The 10,303-nt window shown below is 47.8% G+C and overlaps 1 protein-coding gene across 1 annotated transcript; it reads left to right on the top strand.

Moving 5' to 3' along the window:
* The first annotated feature begins 1,184 nt into the window (after positions 1-1,184).
* Positions 1,185-10,074, top strand: LOC128718402 (uncharacterized). Its single transcript, XM_053812029.1, has 5 exons — positions 1,185-1,767; positions 1,828-2,756; positions 2,808-3,520; positions 3,959-5,139; positions 10,025-10,074. The coding sequence occupies exons 1-5, from the start codon at positions 1,185-1,187 to the stop codon at positions 10,072-10,074; spliced, it is 3,456 nt and encodes a 1,151-aa protein (XP_053668004.1).
* The last annotated feature ends 229 nt before the right edge of the window (positions 10,075-10,303 follow it).

Below are 10,303 nucleotides of genomic sequence, written 5' to 3'. Positions count from 1 at the left end.
ATTGCTATTGTTGTTGCAAAAAAGTTGCTTTTTAGCTAAGTTGAAGATTTGAGTGTGTCTGGTAATTTTAGAAATGTAAGTATCAAGACATCATTCCAATGGCGTTATCAGCAGCCAACGGTTTGGAGTGAGTAACTGTTGCGAAAAAAAACTGTTTCTTAGTTCCATGTGCAATGATTTGAGCCAATTTTTATTGCCCGAAAAATGAGATAATTAGCGGGTCCGGCGGTGTAGTTGATGTTGCAGCGCCGGTCTTCACACGACAGGACCAGGCCAAAGGATTAGTTTTATGATAGTTCGACGTGCTTACAGTATAGCCCTTGAGGCAAACGATGATATGAACAGAAGAAGAATAAAAACATCCCTTCCTGGCAAATCTCCCGTACATGGCAAGCCGCTGGAGGTTTGTGTGGCCGGTGAGAAAGAATAATGAGATAAAACCCCTAAAAGTATGCATTCCGCCACTTGAAAAAACTACGTTCATCTGCAAAAATTAGTTTTTTTTTGAGGAATTTTACTAAATATTATTTTTCAACATCGATTCAAAAGCAAAAAGACTTCTGAGCATGTTCTTCTCCAACACGGCTAAGCAGGTTTCGTCAGTCTAGGACAACGTCCATGTATCAGAGGCGCACATGAGTACAGAAGAAGGCGCATGTGAGTGAAAGAAGAAACAAAATCATCCTAAAACTATTGAAGCTTGTCTACCGTTCATGAAATGCCCTCTTAACGATTGGTTTTAATGATTTTTGTTTCTATTTTCTTTAATCCACAGACGCCATCATCCGCCAGAAGATCACGCAACATTTGGCAGTGAATTGGAGCGAGTGGTAGCTTAGCGGTGGACTCTGCTGGATTATGCTTGCGAGCCAATACAACGTACCTCGGAAGCATGTAACAGTGCCCGGCCGGTGACGAATACACTTCTTTGCACTCCCACAGTAGGCGGTGTGCAGTAGCAAGCTGCGTGCTGTGTTGGGTGTAACGGGGTTGAACTTCTGGACGCTGTGCGCGGTGGTTCGATCGATCCATTTGCCATTTTCTTGCGTGCGTCTCTAGCGAATAAGATATCTAGCAACCAAGACGTTTGGTGGCCTTCGTTTGCCCTGGTTGGCAAGTGAGGCGAAACGAAACTAACATCAGTAACGACGAACCGAGCTGGCAGCTGAAAGTGAGAGTGAAAGATGGAAAAGTATGTAACCGTAGTGTCGGTAGATGATCAACTGCTATCGCCGATCGTACCACCATCGATGGAGCCGGTCGTGATTGTCGCTAGCAGCGGAACAGGCGCTGACCGTGCGGTGGAGCTTAGCAATATGGTTGGACTTGCAAAACCCGTCAACGGAACGGACGAGCAGGTGTCACACGGTGACGAGCCGGACGACTCACAGTTCGTGACGGTGCTGTCCATCAACCACGGTGGGGACGGCGGTAGCCGAATGGGCGGACGACAGAACGCACTGGAAGTGGTGCTAGTGTACCGGTTACCCGGCGAGCGGCTCGGGTTCGGACTGAAGTTCCAGGGTGGCACAAAGAGCAACGAGAAAATACAGCGACTGTTCATACAGTCGTGTGCTGAAAACAGTCCTGCTTCGCGGGTACAGGCTAGCTGGGGGCATCTGCGCGAGGGCAACGAGATCCTCGAGATTGACGGTGTTAACGTCAGCCGGATGACACGCATTGAGTGTGTGAAGTGTCTGAAAGATAGTAATGTTGCCATCAAACTGTTGGTACGCAACGGAGAAGGAAAGGTACAGAATTTTTACGGTGAGACAGGAGCTGGTGTTCCGGGTACGAGTAGCATCACTGGAGATGGAGCAGGAGAAGCAGGAGGTGGCGAACTTCCAGAACGAAAAGGTGCACCACCCCCGCCACCGCCCGTTCCTCCACGGAAGTTAAATAAACGTAAGCAGGTGGCGACAGAACAACAAAATGTACCGAACGCACCGGATGTGGGACCACCGTCTAAGCAGGGAACAATGTCGATGGTGACCACGGCGGAATCGTTCGTACCTCCACCGGATGCGGAAACATACAGCAATCTCTTTACGGACGACATTAGTGATTTAATTTCCGAATCAGATGACACGGCCAGCACCATCTCGACCGTGGTGGATAAGTTCTCGATCTGTTCAAGCCTTTCGTCCGAAGACTATACGATCCCGTCGCACGGTGGACCGGCCGGTATCGGGCAGAGTGCGGAGCTGGCCAAGGCACTGAAGCCTTTCACACTGCTCGAGCAAGAGTTCAATCTCGAGAGCAAGTTCGAAACGACCAACCTGTTCACCTTCAAACCACCGCCTCCTGCGGCACCGATCGCTGCCACATCGAACGTGGTCCAACTGGAAGTACCGGCGGCGGAAAAGCCTCGTCCCACGGCCGTCTCCACGGGCGCACCTGTTGCGGGCGAGTACGAAAATGTCACCATTATGAAGGTGGATGAAAATCGCAACTACGAGAACGTAACCGTACCGTACGGACCGTACGAAAACGTCACCATACAGACGGTGCAGCCGTACGAAAACATGGTACTGAGCAGGTCGGCAGCAAGCCGTCGGCAGAGCACCACGGAATCGACACCGCCACTGCAGCAGGTGGACCCGAGTGGGGTGTATGAAAATGTCGAACTAAAAGCAACGGTTCCACCACGGCCCTTACCCCGACAGGGTGCGTTGGTGGAACCGAAGAAGCGGGCACCGATACCTGTCCCAATTCCGATCGTAGTACCACCGCCAAGGTTGAAGCCGGCAAAACCCGTACAGAACAGTGGTGTGCAGCAGCCATTAACCGGCTCGCTGACGGCACAGACATCACCTCCATCGACAGCTGGCTCAACACCGCTCGGGTCTGAGTTCAACACGATTCAAAGCTGGCTACAAGAAGCGACCGAAGTGATTCACGAGTGTGCACTGACCGAGAATAGCAAGGAGGAAGAAATTTCATCCACCGAAGAGAAAGCGTCAGCGGATGCAAAACAGCCAACAACCACAGATCTTCCGCGGTTGATCGATTTTCATCCGAAAGTATCGGTACCGTTGCAAGCGCTGGAAGACATTGAAGCTATTGCACCGCCAGCATCGCCCGTAAGATTCGAAGGATCCGTCGGGGGTGAAGCCATGCACGGTTCGGAAGCGAGCGGCGATGGGTTGGTTGGTGGAGGCCGGTACGAGCTGCCACCGTCCGAGTCGGTCGTTAGGAAGTGTATTAAAATTTTGTCCAGCGAGGACCATACGTACATCGAGAGCAGCTCGAGCGATGAGGACGAGGAGAAGCTGTACGGTCGGTCGGAGGATGAGGACGATCGGAGCAGCTCGCTGTCGCGCGAGGCAACCACACCGGAACAGTTTCTCAGTGGTGACGGTGGCTATAGTGATGAGGATGGTGAAAAGCTGGGTCCACCGGAGATTGTGTCCGGTGGTCCGTCCGAGGCGTACTTTAACTTCCCCTGGACGTCCAATCTATTGCCACCGATCGGTGAAGTGGAGGAAGAGTTTTCCTCTCTGGAACATCAACATAACGGGTAAGTTCGATGTGTGTAGGTATTTTATTTGCATTTGTTTTTACTGTAATCATTCAGACAAATCATGCGGAACAAGGCATTAAGTTTGATGAAAAGAACATAGATTTAAAGATAATATTTTTGACCAGCAAAAAACGCTTAAATATGTCCAAAGTGTAACCACTGTGCTCAAAAGCTTTTTGAAGCTTTTCTGTTGAGCGGAAGCTTTCGTGTATACCATATTGCATACATTCGGTTCATCAAGGCGCTCTACTATGAAAACGCCATATTGCATACGCGATAGGCGCATTTCGTGAGTATATTGCTGGAATAAGTTTTATCATTTACCTACCCTACCTGCTGCAATAAAACATGCTGCTGATTGTCAGATATCGCCAAAATATCGGGGTGTGATAATAATTGTTCCCGTTTTTTTTTGTTTCTCCACCCTTCATTTAGGCCGATAGTTATTATCAACACGGCGGAAGAAACTGTTATCAACGACACAAACAACAACCAGCAGCGGGAACGAAAGAAGCCGATCGATGACGAATCGCCGAAACTGCCACATACCTCCGTACCGTCGACGAAAATAGTCATCACAGCGGGTGCTGGGCATCGTATCGAACCGATGAGTGAGGTGAAGCGTATCGTGGTAGATTCGGAGATCTCGCAGAAGGAGTATGAGATGAACGATGTTGAAGATGAGCGTGATCAGGTATCGCCGATGGAACAAGATGAGGAGGAGGATCGCGATGCGATAGATTCGGATGATTCGTTGGAGGTGGACAATATTGCGATTGAGCGATCGTTGAAGAAGCACGAGGCCAGAATCCAACACCAGACGGCAGAGCCGGATGAAAAGGTAAACAACACACTTAGCTCGACTGATAAGGCAGATGTGATGCAAGTTAGCGTGGAGACAGAGTCGAACATTACCTGCCAGGACGGTAATGTGGTGCCGCACGTTAACGGTGGCATAGGCAACGATAGCACGACCACGGCAGACGATCTTCGGCAGGAGCGGGAAGTCAGTGACATTCCGGTAACGATCGAGCATAACGCGGCGATGGAAGCGGCACACGGTGAAAGTGCGGTGAACGAAACGGGTGCGGAGGACGGTAGTGAGCTAGCAAACGCGAATCAAACGACAACGGTCGTGAACGATCGGGAAGTGGACGCGGATAGCAATATCGATGCGATCTGTGGTGACGTAGACATCGTCGTAGGCGATACCGTTGAGAGTGACTTTGAGGAGCTGGTCAAAGCGCAAGTCGAACCGCTCGACGTCGAGGACAGTTCGGAGCAGATACAACAGATTCATGAGCGAATCATTGTTGGCATTGAGCGCGCTGTGAGTGATGAAGCTGTTGTGGAGGATGTGCTGTTGTCGGTCGGGACCGTGCAGAACTCAGAATCGGCGGCCACTGATGACCACCGTGCGGGTGACAACCTGATGGTGGTGAACGGCGATGAAGAATCGACCGTACCGAGTGATATCCCTGTACCGGACGGTACGGTAGAGGAAACTGGCCTCGTACCTGTCACGGATGAACAGGAACACGATGATGATGCTGATGTTGGTAGGGAGTATGTAGCTGTTGAGGAGATACCAGTCGAAAAACATCCAACAGAACAAGGTATGTGCTGTGTGTTCTCTTTTTGAAAGTGTATATTAGAAGTAGTAGGAAGCAGAACGGGCATCGTTGATGATGCACCGCCGCCACCATCGCAATGGGTGCGCGTTATACTGTTACCCACACTCACACTCCAACCCATCGGTGTGTTGTCCGGTTTGGGTGGAATTTGTTTGCAAGCTTTTCTTTACACAACGCGCTCGGTTAGGGTGCGATAAGATAACGTGTGCAGAGGGGGGCAATTAATTTAAACGATGTAATGTCGTTTGCACTTCGCCTGGCCGGTCTGGCTTCCATTACGCGTGCGTGTCGGTCCGAGTGCAGATGACGCATTGTAACTGTTCAAACCGGGGCACGGGCGGCATAATGTGGAGGTTTCGATTGTCAAGGTCGATGGGAAGGTCGGCGTTCAGGAAAAAAGGAACAACATGAGCTCCATTATCAGTGTACGATACGGATTGATTACGCTACGCGCCGCAATACCAGGATATGAAGGTTCGCGATGCAAAACATCACCACCAACATTGAGGGCTCGAAAAGATGCACCATCAGCGGGGGTTCCCGGGGATTGAAATTTCTTTCGGTCGCAAACAAACGACTTCATTATCGAGATATCCGACGGATGGTAATAGGGATTGCCTGATAAACAGCTATACAACACACCTGAAATGCTGGGAAGGGCGCGATAATAGCACCACCACCGCGCAAACGTAGACGAAGTGTGAGTGCAGCACATTTAATGCGCGCGATATTTTCTTCACATTTGATGTGGAACGAACGCAAAGAAAGGTCCCGGCGTATGACGCGCAACGGGTGCAACACGAATAGCAGGAAATCCGAGATGGTTGGCAGGGAGAGAAGGTCGTCCAGATTTAGTAGGCGAGATCACGCAAAATCAGCATGTCGTCTATCTGGCCGGGCGTGTGCCGGTTGTGTGCCCCCACCCGGACCGTATGATTAGGGTCTGAAGGCGTTTGTCGCCATGCTCTGCGACGGATTCCTTTTATAGTTTGCTCCTTTCAGCGTGGTATAATGAGATTGGGCACGGGAGATACGGGGTAGGTCCAGCCTGCTCGCCGAAACGGGTGGATTGGGGACGCCAAATGTCAAATCGTGTGCCACACACTCGTTCCCGCAGATCCGGATCCAATTTTGTTTTCTATGGCTGAGAGTTGGCACGAAAGGGGAAAGGTGCATAAGGGTGAGCTTTTTTGTACGGGGGACGGGAGAAGCCTAGGCGCGATGGCTCGAGAAACAGCAATTAAAGTTTTTGACATTTGATAAATATGACTCGCAACCGGAGCTGGCTGGCTGGCTAAAAAAAAAGTAGGGTATGATGGAAAAGACTTTTCTTTTTACGGTGGCTTTTATTCGCTGCACCGTTTGTCTCACTAGATTTCGCTCGGTATTTTTTGTTAAAGCTTCTTTACTGCTGAAGCAAGGTACTTACGGGAGCTAGACACGAACTCGCTGGTATATGGTGCTGTGATGTGTCTGATGGTGGCTGTAGTGTCTCTTTGTTTGAAGCGTTTAGGCGCTCTCGAGGTTTGCCGTTTAGTACAGCTTGAGAAGCTTTTATCGAGAAGGGTTGCACATAAGGGGTCAAGGTAAAGCCCCGAAAGGTGTGGCTCGCGTGCCCCCGTGTGAGAAGTCTCGTATATGTGGTCGCACACATTGACTATACCCCTTTTCCGTCTCAACAATGAGTGTGCAGTTCTGATACTTTACAGAAAGGATGAGGAGCAGAAGTGTGGAAGGTGTTGAATGTGTCGGATTTATAAAGCAAAGCATAGCGGGAAAAGGATGAGTGTATTTCCCGAACGGTCTTGTTCTAAATGTGGGACAATTAGTGCAACTCGGGTTTCCTGCTTCTTTGGATGGTTAAAACACCGGCTTGGGAAGCACGTAGGGAAACGTTTTCCGTCAGATTTGTCTCGGGTGATGTACAAATATTGGGCATTAATCTGTGGAAGCAGGAATGGAATTAGACGCTTTCTTTCACCTATACCGTAGTACGCAATCGGATCTTACGTCCCGGCTGGGTGACAGCAAAAAGCTAATTCTAGGGAAGCGGATGAATGGGACGTTGGACGAATTTTGCAGTAATTTCTCCTTTGGTGAAAAAGTGTTCGGCCCCGTGTTGGATTAATATCATACGTCAGTTTAGCTTATTTTGAAGAGATTTTGTCGTAGCTATTTCGAATATGTTTTTTTTTATTTATTGGATTTGAAACAATGGAAGTTGGTTATATTATTTATCATAGATTCAATTAGGTTAAAGCTTACTGCTGTTTATTGCAGGGTTTTGATTAGTTTAGGGTGAATTATTTGTGAATCAGATTCATTAATCTAAAAGTATATTTTGATCAAATCAATGGCTATGCATCTACATTCAGACGATTCCAGAACATCTGGAGATTAAACATTCTCTAAATATTTTTAAATTACAGAAGATTTATGAAACTGTATAGCATGTTCAGCATTTAACGATTTTCTGTAAAGGTTTCTTCTGCGATAAAAACGAAATAACACAACTACTGCCATTTTTCAATTACAAAGACAAATTCAACTGAACTGATGATATTTGTCTTGTAAGATTCAGATTAAATTTCAGAGGTTCATATTCCGATTAAAGTACCCGTGAAAATTTCTTAACTGATTGTACTTTAAATATGTAAAAATTAAAAAAAAATGTATCAACTGTTGGAGAGTCATCAATTGCTTAATTTTGAAGAATTTATGAATTCGATTTTTTACGGATTACTTTTTGTCATAAAGCAATATTAACCAAATTGTTGAATATGAATAATGTTTTTAAATTGAAAAGGCATGGATATTCAACAAATTGAAGGCCTTGTGTGTTCATTACGCCTGAAAGTATGCAATAACGTTTCATCGCAGACTTTTATGATGACTGCAGATGAATTGTACAATATATTGCATAACTTTGGGAGCGCAGCGGTAAATTTATCATTTACCAGCGTGTTTTAGTCGATCCATAATCTTCACGATTAAGTAAAACATTCATATTCTTTCATAGAACTCCCAACCGCGTTGGTCGGTTGAACACGAAAAGTTCGCGCCGGGTAATGCGGAACTTTTCACCGCATGATTTATTACCAATTCGTAGGGAAATCTTCTACCGGTAGACCGGTGCTGTATGCAAGAGCATAAAGTACCTTTTTTCCCCCGAAAGTTCACACGAAAAATCTACCAACGATAGAGAAGAACGAACGTACAGGAACTTTTTATAATTTTGCACTCTACCAAAGGTCAATGGCAGCGTTGAGTGAAGCGGGAAGATTGGTGGTTTAATTTGGTTTCCAGTTTAGCAGAACCCGGCGACAGCCCGGGGAAGGTGACTGAGATCGTTTGTCAACTTGTCCTCCCTGAGTGCCGTGGTGGTGATGTCTGTACGGCTTGTCGCCTGCCGCACAACGGTCCTGCGGTGCCCTTTTTATCCGCCACTTCAATGGTGTACGGTGCCGCGGTGTCGTCGGCTGTCAATCTCTTTCGGGCGAAGCTGTCGATAACGTCGAACAAATTTAACCCTCCATCCAGGCCGGGTTTCGACTTTGACACGGCACGGGGTTTTACCAAACACGAGCAAAAACCAAGATCGACCGCCGGTTGTGAGCGAATGCATTTAGGTTCTATCCATTTCGCACACTTCTTTGCACACACACAAACACACCATGTATCACGGGTGGTGGTTTTGCAGAAATTAGTAGCCAACCCTGCAGGGTGTGGAGGCGCATAAAGGCGCAATCGATTTCGCTCTCGACCGTGGTTTTTGGAAGCATGTTAAAATGGTTTGCCATTTTCAGTGTCACTTCTACATCGCACACCCGGGAGAAAGCATCGCGATGAGCGAATTAACTGATCAATCGCCCGGTACATATTACCCCGAACCGCGATGGACAGCGGGGCACATGTCCACACCCCGCACCCTCAAGTGTGTCGCCATGGTGCGGTTCCGGGATAATGATGGGCGAACGACAATCACGATCGTTTGGTGTAGTAAACGAAAGTGAAACTGACATTTCTCCAACGGGAAAATCTCATTGACGCATTCCATCGATGGTGCGGGTAGTGCATCGTAACGTTTGGAATGTAGTATTCGTTTTGCTTTGACCTTTGCCGGAACGGGTACGGTTCCGAGCGGAAATAAGAGCACCATTAAAGGGGTAGTATATTTGAATAGCAATCTTTTGAACGCTCGAAGAATGTTGCTAAAACACATGAAGCACCGCGTCTCGGGCAAGGACTGCCAAACTATCCCCCGATATCGCTTTATCGTGACAAGCTGCAGGAACAGAATGAATCTTACATTCATTTCCATGATGATGCTTTGCCATTTCACTTTCTGTGATGCGCGCTCCCCGATGCGGGAGGAACCTTCTTCCTAGAGATATTAAATCATAAAATCTTTCATCCAAACATACAGCAACAATGGCTGCACAAAACGTGCCATTTGGAGCGGGCCTCAATGTGCAGCACCGGCACACCACCATCACCATGTCCTTCGAGAGCGCGATCCAAGCAAAACCCGAACCAACAAACCCTGGGTGACGATGGTGTGGTGATCCTTTGAAGCGTTTGCCGACATTGCGCTTCAGCACGAGGTAGCATTTTCCGTGCACCGAATCGCGCGTAGCTTTTGCATTGTTTCCCGGCCTTTACCTGTGCCGCCGCTCCGCAGCGGTCGCGCTTGCGAACGTTTTGTAGTTTAATCAGCATCTCGTTATGAAAAATAAACATAAAGAGATTTATATTTTTCAATTTTCTTCACGTCTTCACGCCTTCGCGCAGATGCGGTTGTTGAGCCAGCAGGCCAGCGAATAAAAGTGGTGTTGTGTTTCTCTTCTCCTATCCCGCACGACCGCAGCACTGCACTGCTTCCGGAAGGCGATGTTAAAGATGTTCCGGCGCTACTAGTTGTAGGTAGTGTGCTGTGGTATTCTTAATGTGTTAAGCAATTTGCATAAATCGTTTGAGGGTTTTTTTTTTGGTTCAAACAAATACGGTGAGCGAATGATGGATGGTACGATCTTTTGTTATAGTGTTGCACCGAATATGATTTGGTTGTTGAAACGTGTGGTTCGTAGAATAGGAAATATGTTCTGTAGTTTGTATTATGAGTGCGATACATCAGTTATGCATTTTG

The sequence above is a fragment of the Anopheles marshallii genome, chromosome 2, assembly GCF_943734725.1.
Source record: "Anopheles marshallii chromosome 2, idAnoMarsDA_429_01, whole genome shotgun sequence".
Lineage (NCBI taxonomy): Eukaryota > Metazoa > Arthropoda > Insecta > Diptera > Culicidae > Anopheles > Anopheles marshallii.
This window is presented reverse-complemented; position numbering and strand designations above follow the sequence as displayed.